This window comes from Perognathus longimembris, chromosome 11 (assembly GCF_023159225.1).
Source record: "Perognathus longimembris pacificus isolate PPM17 chromosome 11, ASM2315922v1, whole genome shotgun sequence".
Lineage (NCBI taxonomy): Eukaryota > Metazoa > Chordata > Mammalia > Rodentia > Heteromyidae > Perognathus > Perognathus longimembris.
Genome location: NC_063171.1, coordinates 26818736 through 26840950, shown reverse-complemented (window position 1 = coordinate 26840950; position 22215 = coordinate 26818736). Strand labels below are relative to the sequence as shown.

The 22215-nt window shown below is 35.9% G+C and overlaps 1 protein-coding gene across 2 annotated transcripts in view; it reads right to left on the bottom strand.

Annotated features, from left to right (window-relative positions):
- The window catches only part of Rc3h1 (ring finger and CCCH-type domains 1), an 87307-nt gene that overhangs the window by 38988 nt on the left and 26104 nt on the right, over positions 1–22215 (bottom strand). For both annotated transcript variants that reach the window (XM_048356462.1, XM_048356461.1), the window contains exons 2-6: positions 17465–17861; positions 8877–8997; positions 7183–7422; positions 6422–6597; positions 3493–3693 (exon numbers count right to left, since the gene is read on the bottom strand). In XM_048356462.1, the coding sequence (XP_048212419.1) occupies positions 3493–3693; positions 6422–6597; positions 7183–7422; positions 8877–8997; positions 17465–17695 (969 nt within the window). In that variant the 5' untranslated portion in view covers positions 17696–17861. The remainder of the gene's footprint in view (positions 1–3492; positions 3694–6421; positions 6598–7182; positions 7423–8876; positions 8998–17464; positions 17862–22215) is intronic.

Sequence of the window (22215 nt, the reverse complement as noted above, 5' to 3'; positions counted from 1 at the left end):
TGTTCCACCAGTGCTATTGTATCCTATTCTGTATGCACCAGTGCATGCTTGTAATCCTAGCTAATCAGGAAGTGAGATCTAAGGATTGTAGTTTGAAGCCAGCCCAGGCAGGAAAGTCTATGAGACTCCAACTAACCATCAAAAGACAGAAGTGGAGCTGTGGTTCAAATGGTAGAACTAAGCTTGAGCAAAGATGATCAAGGACAGTGCTCAGGCCCTGAGTTCAAGGCCCAGGACATGCACACATGTGCCCACATGCACACGTGCACGCATGCCCCCCCACACTTTCTGTTCCCTGTGCTGTCACATTCTTCAAATCTAAGACCTTTATCAATTTTTCAATTTGATAATACACTATCTTTTCTTCTTATAATACTTAGTTTGGATCATGATATAATTCCAAATAACTAAAACTTGGAAATATGGAGGTTATTTTATACAATAGCACTGAATTCAGACAAATTCAATGGTTCAGTTGTTAAAATAAAAGATCATAATATTGACTATAAACTTTGCAGACTCAATGAAGTCCATTTATTCATTGTTCTAAGAAATTTAAAAGGAAACTGGCTCAAGAAAATCCTCTGTTAACAGATTGTGTGTTTAAGACACAGTCTCATGTTAACTCCCTTAATCTGATAACACGAAACTAATTTCTTGACATTAACTAGAGTTCTTTTTAAATTAGCAGTACTGGGGTGTAAACTGAAGATCTTATGCTCGCTTGGTAGGTACTGTATAAGGGCTCTTATTTTGTGTGTGCGTGCGTGCGTGTGTGCATGTGCACGTGCCATTATTGAGGCTTAAATTTAGAGCTTTGTATACTTGCTCAGCTTTTTTACTCATGGCTGGTGGCTCTACTATTTGAACCATGTCTCCAGTTTCACCTTCTTGCAGGTTAAATGGACATAAGAGTCTCATGAATTTGTTTTCCTGGGTTGGCTTCCAAACACAATCATCAGATCTGAGACTACTGAATAGATGAGATTACAGGCATGGGCCATGCCTAACTTAAAGCATTTAGCAAGTTTTTTAGATTTGCATACACATGACAAACTTCACTTCATGTACTATTAGTATTATCATTTTGTAAGTTGTGGGGCTTGAACTCGGGTCTGGGTACTATCCCTGAGCTCTCAAGGCTAGTACTCTACCACTTTGAGCCACAGCTCCACTTCTGGTTTTCTGGTGGTCAACTGGAGATAAGAGTCTCATGGACTTTTTCTGCCCTGGCTAGCTTCAAATTGCAATCCTCAGATCTCAGTCTCCTGAGTAGGTAGAATTACAAGCATGAGCCACCAGTGCCCGGCATACATATTATTTTTTAAACATGAAACATCAGAATCCTCACATGCATTTAATGTCCAATGTTCTTAAGATTTTTATAGTTATTGAAAATTTTAAAATAAACCCATTGTCAACTACTTATATATTTAGAGGTTTGGCTTCCTTAATATTGTAACGGCATTTTTATATTGCTAATCAGTTTTTTTTTGCCAGTCCTGGGCCTTGGACTCAGGGCCTGAGCACTGTCCCTGGCTTCCTTTTGCTCAAGGCTAGCACTCTGCCACTTGAGCCACAGCGCCACTTCTGGCCGTTTTCTGTATATGTGGTGCTGGGGAATCGAACTCAGGGCCTCATGTATACAAGGCAAGTTCTCTTGCCACTAGGCCATATCCCCAGCCCCCTGCTGATCAGTTTTGCTATAAAATATTTCACATAAAACTATCTGTCTAATATATCTATCACCGAGTTTTAATAAATGATATTTCACCTTTTTTTTGCCAGTCCTGGGGCTTGAACTCAGAGCTTCCTTTTGCTCAAGGCTAGCACTCTACCACTTGAGCCCCAGCACCACTTTTGGCTTTTTCTATATATGTAGTGCTGAGAAATCAAACCCAGGGCTTCATGCATGCTAGGCAAGTACTCTACCACTAGGCCATATTCCCATATTTTGTAAGTTAAATGAGGACTACCCTCCAGACTTTACTAATTTTTATAACCATATTAACAGTATTCTGAGCATATAAATCTTAATTTCTTTACTCTCTTCTTTTTATAATATAATAATATCTTTGGACTCATTTACACCTTTTTGAAATTGTGGATTATGTCTAAAAACACATTATTTAGGCATATCAGTTTGTCCAAAAGAAATATTTTATGGCTATTAATTCATTGACAGATTGATTCTCAAAAGGCATGTAACATAAACTGAGAACATCAGCAATGTATGATCAATGTTTTAAACATTAAATTTTCTTTTCTGTAATATAATCTAGCTAACCATGTAACCTAGAACTCACTAAGTAGCCTACATGGGCTTTGAACTTTGAATTCTCCTGCTTTACCTCCCAAGTGCTGGGAGTGATGTTATTATAGACATGCCTACATACCCAGCTTTAAAAAGTGTATTTCTTTGTTTCTGAAGCAGAATTCTATTCCATTTACTGGATGTGCTAATACATCTTATTTGTGAGCCTTTAATTTGTGTTTCTCTACTAACTTACTAAGTCTAGTGCTTTTTTTGTCATATCTAATAAGTTTTCTATTTTCACTTTGTAGTATAGTAGCCTTAGCATCATAAGGTTATTTAATATTTCAGTTCAATAGTTACACAAATTACATTTCAAATGCTTAACAGTGGATGGGAAAGTAGGTCATTTGTTTAGCCTATGTGAGACCTTGGGTTAAGTCCCCAGTACCACAGAGGAAAAGGAAAAAAAATCCCCCCAAAAGAAACTTCAATGTATGAATCTCAAAGACCATTAAAAGGCTATGAAAAGAAGGCACAAAAGGTATTTACAAATGGGATTTAAATAACAAATCGATAAAAACTTAAGCAGAACAAAGGTTCAAGTGGTGGAGTACTTGCCTATCATGTGTGAGGCCCCAAGTTAAAAATCCCAGTACTGTCAAATAAAAATTAAAAAAAAAAAAATTCAAACAGGCCAGGGGCCAGTGCTCATACCTGTTATCCTAGTTACTCAAGAGGCTGAGATCTGAGTACTGTGGCTCAAAGCCAGCATGGGAAGTAAAGTCTGTGATACTCAACTCCAATTAATCACCAAAAGTTGGAAGTAGAGATGTGGCTCACCTGATAGAGCTAGCCTTGAGCAAAGAAGCTCAAGGATAGCACCCAGGCCCTGAATTCAAGGCCCAAGACAGCACACACATATGCATGCACGCACACATACACATACACACTAAACTACATACACACACAGATCCAGAATAATAAAGGCAATGATAAAATAGAAATGAGAATATAAAAGAATGTAGAAACGTACTAGAATCAGCATTATAACACTAATTATGTATTTATATGAGCAATATTATTAGTTATGACATGTAACACTGAATCCAATTTATAAATGCTTGACATTCAGTATTCTCTTTAATACTCATTTCTTAGATAGATAAATCACCAAATCACAAATAACCCAAAGTCCATGGTTAGGCTAAGAAGCTAAAGAACAAAAGAAGCTCTACCTTGTCAATAATGGACTGCATATGGGATTTGTGAGATTGGTCTCCATAAAGCAAAGAGGACCATTGATCTGGTGCAATTCTTAAACCTGCTTCCATAGCAATCTGCACTATCTGAGAGTCATGTTCTCGCCTCAGAGCTTCATAAGTTCTAAATTCTTCTTTCAGCTGCATCAAAGAAGAGTCTTCATCTCGTTTAGTGACCTAGTAAGACAAATGCATATACAGGGCTTGGTTATATATGTATTTTTTAAAAGAAAATAATTGTCCAAGTACCTTCATTATGAAAATACAAAGTTAAGTTTCTTCTCCATACCTGTAGATCATGACTTTAGGGATTGCCTGGCACTTAAGTAGTAATATTTATTACTAGTAAACTCCAGACGCAGGTATGAGTCTAAAGATGATTAATTTTGTACTTAGCTTAATTAGTCCATGTAGTTTTGCGAAATAGGCCACAGCCAGGGAAATGTAAAGTTTGAGATGCTGGATTATAATCATGATATTATCTTTTAGTAATACAAATAGACTTCAGTGGTTGGGTGCTGGTAGTTCACGTCTATAATTCTAGCTACTCAGGAGGCTGATATCTGAGTATCATGGTTCAAAGCCAGCCAAGGAAGACATATCCATGAAACTCTTGTCTTCAATTAGCCAGCAAAAATCTAGAACTGGAGGTGTGACTCAAATGGTAGAAAGCCAATTTTGAATTAAAAAAAAAAAAAAAAGCAAAAGCCCTAGTACTCATTCACTCATACACACATAATTCCCCTGTCTCTCTCTCTCTCTTTCACAGAGAGAGAGAGAGAGAGAGAAAGTTCATAGAAAGACCAAATAGATAGAAGAAATATAGTACAAAAACAAAATTATATTGTGTCACTATTCAAACTGAAATTCATTAAAAGGCATTTTGTCCTCAACATCTTTTTTGGTGTGTGTGTGTTCTGAAGACAGAACCCAAGGTTTCAAGTAGGAAAGGTAAGCACTTTACCAACAGCAACACCTCCAGTCCTTTGAATATCCTTTAACTAAAAACAACCAAGGATTTCTAAAACATCAAGGATTTCTAAGAGATGCATGTCTGAAGTCCTGGAGCTATACTGTACTAGGACCAAACTGTTCTACAGACAGAACACAGATACATAGATACATGTTACTAAAAGGAATGCCTAAAGTGGAAAAAAATTAAAGAAAACTTCTAATTGGACATTAATTGTTATTGTTAATGGAGAACAATCAACACTAAAAGCAGACAGACATTCTAAAGTGCTTGACAAATTATACTGCAAAACTACATTAATCTAACCTCATCAGAAGTTACTGTATTTAGTAACAATCAGACCCAGTTAAAGTAATTTTAGTTATGGGATTTGAGAGCCCTGAAGGAAAACTGAGACCCACTTTCCATATAGTATCAGATGAGGGAATTTGGAAATTTTAGGAATGGATTTCCTTATACCTAGCAGGACTATGAAGTACTGGTTATGGACTATGTCAGAAGCAAGAAACCTTGTCTGTAATAAGTCAGCAAAGTAAAATAGGATAAACAATAAATGATACATAGTGGTCAGCAATGCTAATTAGCAGTGCTAATTCAATTTGTGATATAAGAAAATACATCCAGGGCTGGGAATGTGGCTTAGTGATGAGAGCTTGCCTAGCATGCATGAAGCCCTGGGTTCAATTCCTCAGTACTACATAAACAGAAAAGGTTGGAAGTGGCGCAGTGGCTCCAGTGGTAGAGTGCTTTGCTAGTCTTGCACAAAGGAAGCTCTGGGACAGTGCCAAGGCCCTGAGTTCAAGCCCCAGGACATGAGAAAAGGAAGGAAGGAAAGAAGGAAGGAAGGAAAGAAGGAAGGAAGGAAGGAAGGAAGGAAGGAAGGAAGGAAGGAAGGAAGGAAGGAAGGAAGGAAGGAAGCAAGGAAGGAAAGAAGAAAGAAGGAGAGAGAAAACACATCCAGCATTATCATATATGGTAACTAGAAATGGTAACTAGAGCTCTAAGACTGTGTATATGGAATTATATCTCCAAATGAAAATTACTCCTTCTTCAGTGATGCTCTCCTAAAAACCAATTCTGTCTATAGTCTGAGTAGAAATAAATAGTCTCTTCCAATAAATTTAAGTTGGAGATGTAGTTCAGTGGTAGACCACTTGCCTAGCAAGCAATGAAGCTCTGAATTCAATCTCCAGTACTGCAAAGAACTTCTGATGCCTACCAAAACTCAACAATATAAAATAATTTAACTTGGGCTGGGAATATGGCCTAGTGGTAAAGTGCTTGCCTCATATACATGAAGCTCTGGGTTTGATTCTTCAGCACCACATATGTATGTATAGAAAAAGCCAGAAGTGGCACTGTGGCTCAAGTGGTAGAGTCCTAGCCTTGAGCAAAAAGAAGCCAGGGACAGTGCTCAGGCCCTGAGTTCAAGCCCCAGGACTGTCAAAAATAAATAAATAAAAATAAGAATTTAACTCAAATATTCCACACTAGATTTTGTATGTGTGTGTTTGCCTGTACTGGGCTTGAACTTAGGGTTTGGGCACTATTCCTCAGCATTTTTAGTTCAAGGCTGGCACTTGGCCATGTAAGCCATATCTCTATGTCTTGCTTTTGGTGATAAATTGGATGTAAGAGTCTCATGGGTTTCCTTTTTGAACCCTGACCCTCAGATTTTCTTTAAAGAAAAACTGGGTGACATTGATCAAGCACTGTACTCAGAAACTCACATGCTGAACTGAAATCCCTTTATACAATTAAAGTTTAAAAAAAAAACAAAAACATAAACCCCAACCTCAGTGGGAAAAAAGATGCAGCTCAGATATTTCTGAAAATGTATAGGTAACTTCCTTAAACTCAATGTTTTACCACTTATGTTTTGGGAAAAGACACTGTTTCCTTTCAAGTTGAGAGACAAATTTAAGTTCATACCTTGAAGCAGGAGGCTCTATAAAGGAGCTGAACAACATGCCCAATGCTTGTTTTAGAAGCTTGAGGAAACCGTGGCTCCAACCTTTGCACCACAAAAAGAACCAACACTTTTCGTGACAAGGCAGAACCATCTTCCAATGCCAGTAGAACCAGCTTAAGTGCTTCTTCTTGCATTGCTAGTAAAAATTGGATGGGACCAGATTTTATCACATGTAGTAGATTAGATAAATCCATTTATACAAAGAGTAATATATAATAGTTTCTGCAAATATCAATTAATGAACAAAACAAAAATGATATTTACAACTATACTTTAAATAAGTAAAAAATTTCTCCAAATGAATAAACTTTTGGCATTAGGTTCTCTGTATACTTCACATACACAGAATTACTCAAGCCAGGACTGTGAAGTGGGATGTTACTTGTTAATAACAGAACATCTCAAGGAGTCAGTTTTCTGTACATCACTTAAAAGTTTATAAACTATACTTTTAGAAATACAAAAAGGGGGCTGGGGATATGGCCTAGTGGCAAGAGTGCCTGCCTCATATACATGAGGCCCTGGGTTCAATTCCCTAGCACCACGTGTAAAGAAAATGGCCAGAAGTCGCGCTGTGGCTCAAGTGGCAGAGTGCTAGCCTCAAGCAAAAAGAAGCCAGGGACAGTGCTCAGGCCCAGAGTCCAAGCCCCAGGACTGGCCAAAAAAAAAAAAAAAAAAAGGAAATACAAAAAGAAATCCCAAATTTTAATCATATACCTACCTGGTCCAAGGAACTGGCAGCCCCTGGCCCTGACTGCTGCCCAAAGGTTGGAAGAGAGTTGTTGAGGATTTTGATGCTGGAGAATAAGCTCTGTAACTGTTCGTTCACCTAAAGATCGAGCTGCCCTCATGGCACGAATCCGGCCTTCTTCTTCCACTAGTTGGCAATGGACCAGTGTCACAAGCTTCCTCTGCATTGGGCGACTCAGAACACTCTGAGTAGTGCTATTCAGACCCACTCCTTTAGAAGAGAATGAAGAAGTTATTTCTGGGTTTACAGTGTAATTTTACAATCCAAGAGAAATTCTTCTAATGTGCTGGTTTCTGGATCATTTTTGGTCCTACCTGAATATTTAAAATAAACAATAAAACTATAAAAGTGAAACTTAGTTAACGTTTTTAAAATTATACAAGTCGACATGTAAATATTACTTCATGTAAATTTACTATATATTATAACATTCAAAACACCTTTTTTTTTTGCGTGGCATTGGGGATCAAACCTGTACATGTAAGTCTAGTTCTCTACCACTTAAGCCATGCCCTCAGTTCTTCTTTTATTTTTTTTGACACAGGGTCTTTCTAACTTTGCCCACGCTGGCCTCAAACTCAAGGTCCTCTTGCTTCTGTCTCTTGAGTACTTGAGACTATAGGTATGAACCACAACACCTGGCTTCATTATTAATTTTAATTGCAGAAGAAAAGTAAACAAGGGCAGAAAATATTAATGAGTAAAACTGGAATAAAAACAGTTCAACGCATCTTTGCTAGTGGTTCATCTTCCTTTTACAGCTGTATCACAAGCCCTTTCTGGGAGGTAATGGCAACTTCATTTTTATTACACCTTATAGATACAAATTTAAAGGCAGAAAAAGACCAACTATTCAGAGTGGATGGTATACTAGTGTACTTACACTTACATCTACAGTCATTCATTATTCCCAACATCAAATATGTAAACTAACTACAATATATTATGTGGTTTGTAATATATATATATATATATAACTTTTTTTTTTTTTGGCCAGTCCTGGGGCTTGGACTCAGGGCCTGAGCACTGTCACTGGCTTCTTTTTGCTCAAGGCTAGCACTCTGCCACTTGAGCCACAGCGCCACTTCTGGCCATTTTCTGTATATGTGGTGCTGGGGAATTGAACCCAGGGCCTCATGTATACGAGGCAAGCACTCTTGCCACTAGGCCATATCCCCAGCCCCTGTAATATTACTTAGCATGAAGTAAGTTACAATAACTAAATGTCATTAGCATTTAATATGTGGGGGTATAGCCAGTGGTAAAATGCTTGCCTAGCACTTATAATGCCTTAGTTCAATCTCTAGCAGTACTTTCACTCAAGTACTTATTCTTTAGTATTTACTTATAGCTTAGTTTTTATAATGATAGTATTGCACATATATATGTGTGTACTGGACCCACGCTTGAACTCAGGGTCTCATGCTCTTGCTGGGCTTTTATGCTCATGGCTAGCATTCTACATTTGGGCCACAATCCTCAGGCCAGCTTTTTTGCTGGTTAATTGGAGATGGGAGTCTCAGCAGCTTTTCTGCTCAGACTGGCTTTAACTCTCAATCCTCAGCTCTCAGCCAGGTAACTAGAAGGCATGAGCCACTGGCCTCTACCTCAGTGGAATTATTTTTATAGATACATACTTAGCATAGTCAATTAATCAGGTTTACCTCTAGCACTGCTGAGAGGTTTCAGGTACAATGCTAATTCTTCTACACACTTCTTGGCTTCCTCATAGTGCTTTGTATCTTCAACCCCACTACACAAAGTAATGGGCTGCTGCTCAGGAACCTGTGGCCACAAAAAAGTTCTAAGTATTCATGAATAAACCAAGTAAATGCTTCAATCAGTACAGCCTATGTATGGACAATTTTTGTGCTGTATCACACACCTAGGAAATTAACTAAATTCTTTCAAAATACCTTCCTTACACACACACCAATCTACTCCATTGTTTTATCATTTTTGGTTTTGGCAGTACTTTGGTTTGACATCAGTGCCTTGCTCTTGCTAGGCAGGTGTTTAGCTTTTATTACCTTTGGACAGTCATTTCTCATTTTTGCCTAAGATCCTACATGTGGTCTGCTACATAGCTTTGATTAAAGGTATGTACCACATGCCTAGCTTATTTGCTGAATTTCTGCCCCCACGCTGAGAGAAAAATTCACATGCCATATCATTGACTGGTATAAATTACATAATTCAATGATCTTTAGTACATTCACAATTGAATAACTACCACTACAACTAATCTTAGAACATTTCCTATCTAAAAAGAAACCTCAAGGGGCTGGGAATATGGCCTAGTGGCAAGAGTGCTTGCCTCGTATGCATGAAGCCCTGGGTTTGATTCCTCAGCACCACATATACAGAAAATGCCCAGAAGTGGTGCTGTGGCTCAAGTTGGCCGAGTGCTAGCCTTGAGCAAAAGGAAGTTAGGGACAGTGCTCAGGCCCTGAGTTCTAGGCCCACGACTGGCAAAAAAATAAAATAAAATAAAATAAACCTCAAACTCTTCTTCCCCACACTGTATTCTATGGCTTCTACTGATTTGTCTATAATGTACTTCTCATATAAACAAAATAATAAAATCATATAATAGGTGGTATTTTCTTTTTTTACTTAGCATAATATTTTTAAGGGTCACCAAGGTTGAGGTGCAAATCAGTACTTAATTTATTTTTATTGAATAATGTCCAGTATGTTACTATACCATATTTTATTTATGTAGCCATCAACTGATAAAACTTTAAGGCTAGTTTTTCATTACTATGAATGATGCTTCTATGAACATTTCTGTACAGTTTTTATATGTATATGTTTTGGGGGTACATATACACCTACTAGTGGAAACTCCTATGTTCAATCTTTTGGAAATATCTCAAAGACTATTTTCCATATCTACCATATACTTCTTTTTCTTCTTCTTTTTTTTTTTGGTAGTAATTCTACTGAGTAGAAAGTAACAGGTTACTAATAGGTTTTTCAAAAAATTTGTAATTAACTTTTGGGCTTGGAATATGGCCTAGTGGTAAAGTGCTCACCTCATATACATAAAGCCCTGGGTTCGATTCCTCAGCACCATATATACAGAAAAAGCCGGAAGTGGCGCTGTGGCTCAAGTGGTAGAGCGCTAGCTTTGAGCCAAAAAAGAAGCCAGGGACATTGCTCAGGCCCTGAGTTCAAGCCCCAGGACTGGCAAAAAAAAAAAAAAAAAAAAAAAAGGCAAAAAAAAAGTTTTTAATTAATTTTTTTAATGCTCAATGGACTATAGAACCTGGTGATTGTTATTTAACTTTTCTTCTAAATAAGTATTAATTTTATATACTTATGAAGTACAATGTGCTCTTTTGATACATACTTGCAATTTAGAATGATTAAATCAGATTAACAAATGCATCCTGGGATAAATTAGATTTACAGAAAAATGGTAGACAGTACAGAGAATTCCGATTACCCTGCAACTAGCTTTCAATAGTATTAACATCTTACACTGTTATCATTTGTTAACATTAATAAGCCATATTTAATATATTATTTCGTCTCTTCTTCCAAGATTCCACGCAGCATATCACACTGCATCTTATATTCATATCTCTCTAAGCTTTTCTTAACTTTAAACATTTTCTTTTAGCCTTCCTTGTTTTTCATGACTTGAATAGTTTGTGAAGTACCAGTATGTTGTATAATGTTCTTTATATGTTTTTCTGATTTTAGTGAACCAAACACTCAGTTTATAGATTTTTTTGGAATAAGACCTTACAGAAAAAGTGCCATTTTATTACAATATGTTAGATTACCACATTTTCACTCAGACATGTGATGAAACTTAATGTGAGTGTTTGAGTTAAGGAAATGAGCTAAAACAAAACAAAATCAATTACCACAATGTCACAGAGTTAAAAGAAGTTAAAATTTCAGAAGTATGATAAATAGTAAATTAGAATTTTTTGAAATGTAGTTTCTCTAAAGCACTTTGCTTCTTCTGGAATAATTTCAGGGTAAGAGAAAAGTTGAGATAATCTAAACTGTAGTTCCTTTTAAAAAATAGTTCTCCTACTCTTTCCTATTGGTCTGGTCATTCCAAGGCTGTATATTTACTGAGCATTTGCCCTGGGCTGAGTCTTATATAGGCATTGACAGAAGAGCTACCTCTCCTCATGTCTTATCTCCTTTTCTTTTCCCCATGTTTACTTACCCTCCTTTCTTCAAGCATTATGATACTTACATGGTATGTTGGATAACTAAGAAATAACTATGAATTCTTCTATGTTTAATAACAAGACTTATGGTTGTAACAATGTCATGGTATCGTGGGGCCAACTGTTTTTCGGTACAACATACAATAAAAGGACAAATCATAGGTGAAAGATAGATGAAAGAAAAAGCCTTTTCTTTTTTCCTTCTGCATCTTCTGTGCAGAGCCTGAGTGGAGTTGAAAAGAAAGCTAAGTTCAAGGTCTAGTATCTGCACTGATACTGATTTTAGTTCTGTGGGCTTTTTCCTCACCTACATACCTATATGAAACACCAGAAGTTTGAAATAGCTATATGATTCTACGTTCTTATGTATGTGATTTAGTATTCTAATATTTAAAATATGTAAAATGAGCTGTATACTCTTTTCAAGTGTCCTTCATATACCAGATAACTCTTTTGATATAGCTCTTCTCCTAATTACTAGGTCATCATCCTACACTGAGAAATACTTTTTATGGTATAGGAGTTCCATTACCAGTTGCCTGAACCTGAATGAAATCAAATCATAGACACACACATAAAAAGAAATGGAGCTATAAATCCCTAAGTAAAAGTAGAGCTATATCTTCGTAGAACTTCATAAGTTACAGATCATTTAACTTCCAACATGTAGATAGACAACCTCCTAATCACATTTTTTGGGGGTGGTGGTTCACTTCTGGGGTTCAGACTCAAAGAGTTTCATACTTACTAGCCTAGTGCTTACTATCAGTCCACTCAAATTCAACTAATTGCATTTTTGAGAGTTATTATGTATAGCTTTACATTTTTATTTTATCTCTTTTAAGGTAGTATATCTAAATAATTCTTCATGGGAAATGTTTATTCCCTCCATATAAATTTAATATACCAGGGCTGGGAATATGGCTTAGTGGTAAAAGTGCTCATCTCGTATACATGAAGCCCTGGGTTTGATTCCTCAGCACTACATATATAGAAAAAGCCAGAAGTGGTGCTGTGGTTCAAGTGGTAGAGTACTAGCCTTGAGCAAAAAGAAGCCAGGGACAGTGCTCAGGCCCTAAGTTCAAGCCCCGGACTGGCAAAAAACAAAACCAAGCAAAAAATTTAATACACATAGACTCTTGGGTTTTTTTTTTTTAATTCTTTGGGTTACAAGCCAATAAATATATTTTATTTTGTTGAGACTGTTTCAGTTTTGGCCACTGAAAAATTTTCCAATTCTTTTATGTCTTTAACATGGCCCCATCACTTCATATGTATTTAAACATTATACTTTCTAGCACAAGATACTTCAGCCTCATTCTAAATACTTCTTGTCCTAGAATCAGCCATTCTCAATAATTTTAACTTTAGCAGTGAGTTTTTCATACATTATATCTACCCAATTTAAGAAATTTCCTAGCTCAACAAAATTTTCACCAAGAAATGGATACATGCAAGAGGGAGGTGGGGTGAAGGGTAGAGAGGTAGATGGTTTTGAGGGGAATGGGGGAGAATGCAGTCAAGAATTTATTGTACATACCACAAAATTTTAAAAAGTAAGGGGAGGGATGGGTCAAGGTGGATGAGAAAACTAAGGGTGTGTCAAATTTGTGAACTGCTTTGTTAAATGACTATTCCTTTGTACAACTATTTAAAGATAATAAAAATTAAAAAAAAAAAGAAATTTCCTTCAAGCCCACTCACAGGCACTACCTGTCACTTTTTTCAAGCCCCACAACTGACAAAAGAATTTCCTTCTTTTCCAATTTCCTTAGCTTTTTTTTTTTTAAATTATGGAAGGGTGTAAGATTTTGCCAAATGCATTTTCTGTGGTTATTGAGCTGTCTAGATATGTACATTAAAGAAAAATTCTATTGCTATTGTATAATACACTGATTTTTTTTTTAGGAGTTTAACCAACCTTGTATTTCTGGACAAAGCTCACTTGGTGATGGTATATTTTTATAAAACATTGGGATAAAATACGTAAACAGAAAATTTATGATTTTAACTACTTTTAGATGTGTAAAGTACACTTAGTATATGCATACTTTCTAACTATCACCACTACTTTTACAGAACATTTTCATCATCCTAAATAATTTTATACCCAAGAAACCATAAATTCCTCATTCTCTTCTTCCTTTGGTCCCTGGGTAAATTCTATATTCTACATTATATGTCTATGACTTTTGCCTATTCTAGATATTTTGTCTGAGTTGAAACACTCAAAATTTTTCCTTTTGTGTTTAATTATTTCACCTGTACTGTTTTCAAGGTTTGTCCTACTGTTATATGCATAAGGATTTCATTCTCTTCCATGAGCTAAATAATACTACATTACTTAGTCTTTTATCAATGGACTCTGTGGGTTATTCTCAGTTTGGCTCTTCTGAATAACACTGTTGTAAATTTGTGTACAAATATCTTTGAGGCTATGATTTAATTTCCTTGGGTCCATACACCTAAGTAGAATTGATGGGACAGTTATATAGAGTAATTCCAATTTCAATTTTCTTTTAGAAACTACCATATAATCTTCCATATTTGTTGCACTATCTTAAATTTCAACCAAAAATGAATAGGAGTTTCAATTTCTTCGTATTTGTCCCATCACTTTTTATTTTCTACATTTTTGATAGTAGGCATTCTAGAGAATATAAAGTGGTAATTTTCTGGTTTTGATTTGGGTTGGTGGTCATCATTTTGTGTTAATAAACACTTGCTTAGGGAAAACTGATACTCAAGCCTTTTTACTCTTCTTTTTTTCTTTTGGAAATTAAACCCAGAACTTCAAGCATGCTAGGCAAGTGCTCTAACACAGAGCTGTATTCTCAGCCCCCCTCAGTCATTTTTCTTTCTCCAAATAAGTTTCTTTTATTTTGAAATTAAAACATTAGAATACTGGAAACCATGTATACTAGTATTAGAACTAGGAAATTGAAAGGGAATACCAAAATTGAGAGACACAGGGTAAAAAAAGAAAAACAACTACAAAAGCAATACTTGCAAAACTGTTTGGTGTAAGTGAACTCAACACCTCATGGGGGGAAAGGGAAAGGGGGAGGAGGGTGGGGGTGTACAAGGGACGAGGTAACAAACAGTACAAGTAATGTATCCAATGCCTAACGTATGAAACTGTAACCTCTCTGTACATCAGTTTGATAATAAAAATTTGAAAAAAACCCAAAAACATTAGAATACATTAGTTTGTGGCTGAAATAACTTTCATAGGGGAAAAACAAACTGTGCTTTTATTTTGAAATTAAAACATTAGAATACATTAGTTTGTGGCTGAAATAACTTTCATAGGGGAGAAACAAACTGTGCAAATTTCCTTCTAGGAAATGCTTATCCACCAAAAAACCAAAGCCTGAGCCAGGTACCCCATCTTTCTAACAAGACCAAGATGAAGGTCATAAACAAAGTGAAACTGGTGATGATTGTCCTTTGACAATTTTTTTGTGAGGGCTGGATCAGGGCTTGAACTCAGGGCCTGGGTGGTATCCCTGAGCTTTTCTGCTCAAGGCTACCACTCTATCACTTAAGCTATAGCTCTACTTCTGGCTTTCTTTGTTAGGGGAGGGCTAGTTAAATGAAGACAAGAATCTTGCCCTTGACTGGTCTTAGACTGTGATTGTTAGATCTCAAACTCCTAAGTAGATTAATTTTTAAATGAAACGCTGTTTATGCTTTTTGAATTGTTCTGTATATATTTTGCATATTAATTTCTTACCAGAATATGACTTACAAATACTTTTTCATTTTGTGGATTATCTTTTCAACCTTCCTTTGCTGTCAAGTTTGAGTAGACAAATTTAACCTAGTTTGAAAATTATACAATGAACACACAAACCAAAATATTATACTGCTCTTGCAATCTTTCTCTCTCTCTCTTTCTCTCTCTCTCGCTTTCTCTCTTTTCTGAGGGTACTGTGTGCTGCCCTTTGCTTTTTTTCCTTAAGGCTAGTGTTCTTCCAGTAGAGTCACAGGTCCATTTCCAGCTTTTTGCTAGATAATTTAGAGATAAACCTTGATTCTTAGATCTCAGACTCCTAAGTAGCTAGGATTATAGACATGAACTCCTGGCACCCAGTGCTATTTTTAAATTTTTCTTATGTATCAGTTAAAAACTGAATTTATGCTTTGGAAGCATAGCTCAGTTGGTAGAACACCAGCCAATGAGTGAAAATGCCAGGTACTGAGTTTGAGTCCTGGTCTAAGACCTAAAACAAAACAAAACATTGAATTTATAGCGTAGGCATGGGGGATATGTTTGGCCTAACATATGCAAGGCCCTGAATCTGATTCCATGTCACAAAAAAGAAAATTTTAATTCAGAATAGCAGAGGAATTTTATTAAGCTTGTACTAAACTTATAGATTGGTTTAGATAGCACTGTTATTTTAATATCAAGAATGCCAATTAATGAATAAATTTTTTTTCATTTTTTCATGTTTAGTTTCATGTTATATAGAATTGAGTCTTTCACTCCCCTCATTAATTAAATTTATTTTAAAGTATTTCAGGTTTCTTGATGATATCTTCTAAATTTCCTCTTGATTGTTTATTGTTATGCAGAAATGTTAACTTATTTTTACATGTTTATTTTTATATCCAAGAACTTTGTTGAAGTCCTTACCTCTCACAGCTTAAAAGAATCTGTTTGCTGTTAAATGTAATTATTCCTAACATTGTAATTCCAATGAGACTATTTAAAAAACTTTCCAAAACACCATACTAGATTTTTTCAATATAAAAAGAGAATTTTTATTAAATAAAAAATTAAGATCAGAAAGAAAATAGAAAGGATCAACTAAAATTCCCTTTCAGCAAATACTTAGAAGTACCAGTATAACATTAAGTAAGGTAGGGGCTGGGAATATGGCCTAGTGGCAAAAGTGCTTGTCTCGTATACACAAAGCCCTGGGTTTGATTCCTCAACACCACAGATATAGAAAAGGCCAGAAGTGGCATTGTGGCTCAAGTGGTAGAGTACTATGAGCAAAAAGATGCCAGAGACAGTGCTCAGGCCCTGAGTCCAAGCCCCAGGACTGGCAAAAACAAAAACAAAAACAAATTAAGTAAAGTAGGCTTGTAAACATTCCTTTTAAATAAATTACTCTAGAAAATAATTCTCTTTAATCTCCAACATATGAAATATCATCCTTTGCTGTATTTTAGCAATTTTCAGGAAGATTAATCTTTTAAGGTAAATATATGGGATAATTTCATCTAGATATTTTATTTAGTTCTCAAAACCATGCCTCTCTTGGCTTTAAAACTTGTGAGCACATGGATCTCTAATTTAAGTACTTATGTAACACTTTCAAAGTATTACCTTCCGAATCACCAAATTACTTTCATATTTAAATATCCAGGAATATTTGTTCCTGTTCTCTGTAGGTAGTTCCCAAAAGTTATGCTCCACAGTCCCTGTCACCTTTCTCATCTTCTATTTCAGTTATTATCTACTAAGGAAACTTCCTGAAGTAGCTTTACTTTTCCTACTGAGGATGCTATACATTTTTTGTTCGTTTGTTTTGTCAGTCATAGGGCTTGAACTCAGCCCAGGCAATGTCCCTGAGCTCTTCAGTTCAAGGCTAGTGCTCTACCACTTGAGCCACAGTGCCACTTTTGGTTTTCTGGTGGTTAATTGGAGAGAAGAGTCTTACAGACTTTCCTGCCTGGGTTGGCTTTGAACTATGATACTGAGATCTGAGCCTCCTGAGTAGCTATAGACGTGAGCCACCGGCACAAGGCTGTTAAACATTTTTATGAATAGTTTCCTTCTAAGAAGTCCTTATGACTTACCTCTAAGGTTACCTAGTAACCTAAACACCTAATGTTGTTGAAAAACTGACCTCAAGATTAAATGGAGATTTTTATTCAGTGACTGAAAACCTTGGATTATCACATCTCCTAACACACTGAATAAAATAATTACACCTAAAGCAATGTCATTCAATTTTGATTCCACAGGTTTTCACGCCAGAAGAACACACAATACACGTAACACACACGTGCAAATTTAAAAATTAAGTCACACATCTTACCTGAGCACCTACTAGCTGCAGCAATGCTGAGTTCACGGGGAGGAGCTCAATGTCTGTATTGATAGTGGTCTGATCAAAAGGGCAAGCCTTGCGGTGGAGTTTATTCAGGCACATCTTGCAGACAGTATGGCCACAGCCCAAACTGATGGGCTTTCGAATTGTTTCGTCGAAAGTTTGAGTGCAAATTGGGCAGGAGAGGAAATCCGTCCATTGTGGAGCTTGTACAGGCATTGCTACTGGAGTTACAATTCACTAACACACACAGACACACACACACACACACACACTCACACAAATCTAAAGCAAAGATTCCACTGGAATCAAAATCTTTGAAAAAAGTTTATCTTTTTTTAAATATCTTCTGTAGATACAGTCAGCACATAGTGTGAAATATAACCTGGAAAACAAAAAGAAAAAAAAATTAAGAACCATGTCTTTCATTCCAAATAAATGTTGAAAGGAACCGTAAGTCCAGTCTCTAGTCTATAATCTTTCATTTTACTTTAATGTCAGCAATTCATCTTTTTGTACTTTTACAGAATGAGTTATAATAAAACATCTAGTCTCATTCCTTCATTTGAGCGATGAGGCATAATCCCTACAAAGATGAGACAAATTGCCTAAGGTGATACTTGAAGTCAATACTGAAGAACCAATGTCTCTCAAGTACTCTCTGGAGAACACAGACACCTTAATAAGCCGGTGTGTGTGTGTGTGTGTGTGTGTGTGTGTGTGTGTATGTGTGTGTATCCCATAAACACATATATGTATATGTATATAAATATGCACATATACACACACATACATAATGTACACTTTGTCCCTAAGTAAAAGTACAGCTATATCTTTGTGGAACTTTGTAAGTTACTGATTAATTAACTTCCAACATGTAGGTAAGCATTTTTAGAAAGTGCTTATATATACACACGCACACAGGTCTTCTTATACACACTCACAGTCAAGGACTCATACTTACATATTATTTGATCTAAATTGATCTGTTCAGTTGTGAGAATTTATCAAGCTACTCATACTTTTACATAGTTGGTCTAAAATGAAAACCTAAAGTATTTTATCATCAAATATACTAGGAGTAGTAAAATAAAGTAAGACTTTTAAAGTTTTGATCTTTGTTTAGTTATTCATGAGTTTTATGTAACTGTAGATACCTCTTAAAGCACTTTAATGCAGCCTATATTTGTATGCAATACAGTATGTTATTAAAATAACAGTTAAAATATGTACTTCAATATATTTAATTACTAAATTTAACAGAAAATTACAAGATATATACATTATAATAGGCCTGTATATGCCAAACCATAAAACTCATCACATATGAGAACTTAACCTGATATAAACTTTGTTAACCTTCTAGTTCCCTAGGCCATATCCCCAGCCCCAGATCTCAACCTCTTGAATAGCTGGGATTATAGGCATGAGCCAAAGGCACCCAGACTCATTAGTTCTAAATTTAGTTATATGCATGCAAGTGTGCTCTAATAGCTTTCATAACAACACACACACACACACTATAATGTGAAATTGTCCACAATATCAGGTTTTCTTGATATATCTGTTGTTTATAGGTATCTGGGTTCTTTCACATTCTTTAGTGCCAATGAACTCACTGGCCATTCTTCTGAATTCATAAAATTTCTAAATGCTGGAGTTCTCAGAGCACTGAGTTTCCTTGTCTCATTATTTTCTGGTTTAAAGTCTTGAAATAGTTTTCATTATATTTAAAATAAAATCCTGATTTCATAATCTGATTTACAAATAATAAGATCTGTCATTGGATCATAGTGCCAGCTTCTTCCTTTCAATCTCTGCATTAGGATTCATTCATTGTCACTTAAATGTTACTAACAATACCAACTTCATAGCAGCCTTTCTTGAACACTTAAGGCTCTATAATAACCTCTATTCTAAATCCACTATTACGCTTAAATATATTTACATATTTATATTTATGTGTTTATATAAATAAATATTTATATATTCATATTCATATTTAAATCTATTGATGTATTTCTATTCAGTAAAACACTTGTTGTCTACGTGTTTCTTGCTTAAATTTTTTTATCCAATGTCCATCATTTCTAGGATATAATCTCTAGGAGAACAGAAAGCAAGTATGTCTTGACATATAGATTCTTACTTCAATTCAGGGACATTAAAAATTTCAGAGCTCACAGAACTGTGAAAACTTATTTTTAGATCTACAGGATATGTAAGGACCCCACATTAAAGAAATAAGAGTGAAGCCAGGTGCTTGTGGAGCACTCCTGTAATCCTAGCTACTCTGGAGGCTGAGATCTGAAGCTCAAGATTCACAGCTAGCACACAGGAAAGTTCCTGAGACTCTTATCTTAAATTAACCACCAGAAAACACAAAGTGGGGTTGTGGCTCGAAGTAGTAGAGTACTAGCCTTGGGTGAAAAAGCTGGGGAACAGTATCTAGGCCCCGAGTTCAAGCCCCATGAAGCTGGGGGGGATAAAAAGAAAAAAATAAGAGATCCCGAGTTTAATACCTAGTGATGCAGAAAAAAAAAAAAGAGAGGGGGAAAAAGGAACAGAGAAAGAAAACAATCTTTAATCTATACTACTCTTTATAAACCTTAAAACTGTAGCAAGTATGCAAACATGTTCAGGTGATATAAGCAGAAAATATGGTTATTATTAGCTTAGTTTTTCCTTATCTCCCTGTTTTCAGGGCAATGCTGCTATAACAAAACTTCCATATTATTCTGTCCCCACAAGAACTGTTTAAAACAAAATCGTTTTCCTCTGAAGTTCTGGGATTTATTAGTTATTGCCACATGTCATAACATTAGGAAATGAAGATGTCCTTGCTTATATAGTTTAAATCTGATTTAACTCAGAAAAAAATGTGAATACAAAGCACCAAGAAAAAAATGTATATGGACATATGACATATTCACAAACATAGTTCAGTTCATGAGAACAAGGAGGAAGCAACTGATACGAACATTTTGATGTTCTAGTTTCTGAACAGGTCTCCAGAATAAAACAAAATGTTTTAAATTATTAATAAAGCTAAATGTGGTGTGGTGACACATGCCTGTAATCCTAGCACTTAGGAGGCTGATGAGGGGGACAGCCAACTTTGAAGCCAGTTAGTACTTGAAAGTGATATTCTGTCTCAAAAAACTAAGATCCAATTTGTAATTCTAATTTAACTAATTTCCAACTTGAGATGAATGATATTTGCTTATGACCTTTTGAGAATTAATAAAGCTTTTCAATTACATTTTTTTCATTTAATCTATAAAACTCAAAGAAGTTGGGCCTTTTCTTTCTTTTTATGAAAAACAAAGTAACATTTAGGAAACTTGCCCTCTCGGGTCTACTTGAAACTAAAATCTACACACCAGCCTAACATGGGATAAACTAAAGACAGAAGTACAAGTTTCTTTCAGTCATGAAATTTATTAATGGTGTAGCTGGGATTAGAAGCCAAGTTTGCTGATTCCTCTTTTTTCTTTTTTTCTTTGCTCAGTTTTTGGCATGTTGATCTGTCCAGAGGTGAGAGTAGTGTGTTAAAGTCTCTGACAATCAATGTGTTTGGGTCTATGAGAGATTTTAAATTTATTTATTTATTTATTTATTTATTTATTTATTTATTTATTTATTTATTTATTTTGGTCAGTCCTGGGCCTTGGACTCAGGGCCTGAGCACTGTCCCTGGCTTCTTTTTGCTCAAGGCTAGCACTCTGCCACTTGAGCCACAGCGCCGCTTCTGACCATTTTCTGTATATGTGGTGCTGGGGAATCGAACCTAGGGCCTCGTGTATCCGAGGCAGGCACTCTTGCCACTAGGCTATATCCCCAGCCCTCTATGAGAGATTTTAGAGTCAGTAGTGTTTGTTTGATGAAGTTGGGAGCTCCTGTATTTGGTGTGTAGATGTTTAGGATGGTTATGTCTTCCTGTAGGAGGGATCCCTTTATTAGTATGTAGTAACCTTCTTTGTCTCTTTTTACTGTTTTTAGTTTGAAGTCAATTTTATCTGATACTAAGATTGCGACATTGGCCTGCTTGCTTGGGGAGACCATTTGCTTGATAGATTTTATTCTAGCCTTTCACTTTTAGAATATGTTTGCTTTTGCTGGCAAGGTGAGTCTCTTGGAGGCAGCAGAAAGATGGATCTTGTTTTTTGATCCAACTTGTCGATCTATGTTGTTTAATTGGAGAGTTAAATCCATTAACATTGAGAGTTAGGATTGAGAGGTGATTGCTTATTCCTTTCATCGTATCTATCTTTGTAGGGGCTGTGTCTTCCCTTTTTGCTTTACTAATCTGGAGTTTTATTTAAGGATGCGTTCCCTGTCTTGATTGTGGTCTTGGTGGTTTTTGATGTGGAGGACATCTTTGAGGATATTCTGTAATGCTGGTTTGGTGGAGATATATTGGTTCAATTTTTCCTTGCTATGGAAGACTTTTATTTGACCTTCAGCTATGAATGAGAGTTTAGCTGGGTACAGAATTCATGGTTGGAAGTTATTTTTTAGGATATGGAAAGTGTCATTCCAGGCTCTCCTTGCTTTCATGGTCTCCGCTGAGAAGTCTGGGGTAATTCTGATTGGTTTTCCTTTATATGTGATTGTTCTCTTTTCCCTAGTGGCTTTAAGGATTCTTTCTTTGGCCTCTATTGATCCTGTTTTGATTACAATGTGTCAATGGGAAGTCCTGTTCTCATCTGGTCTGTTTGGGGTCCTAAAGGCTTCTT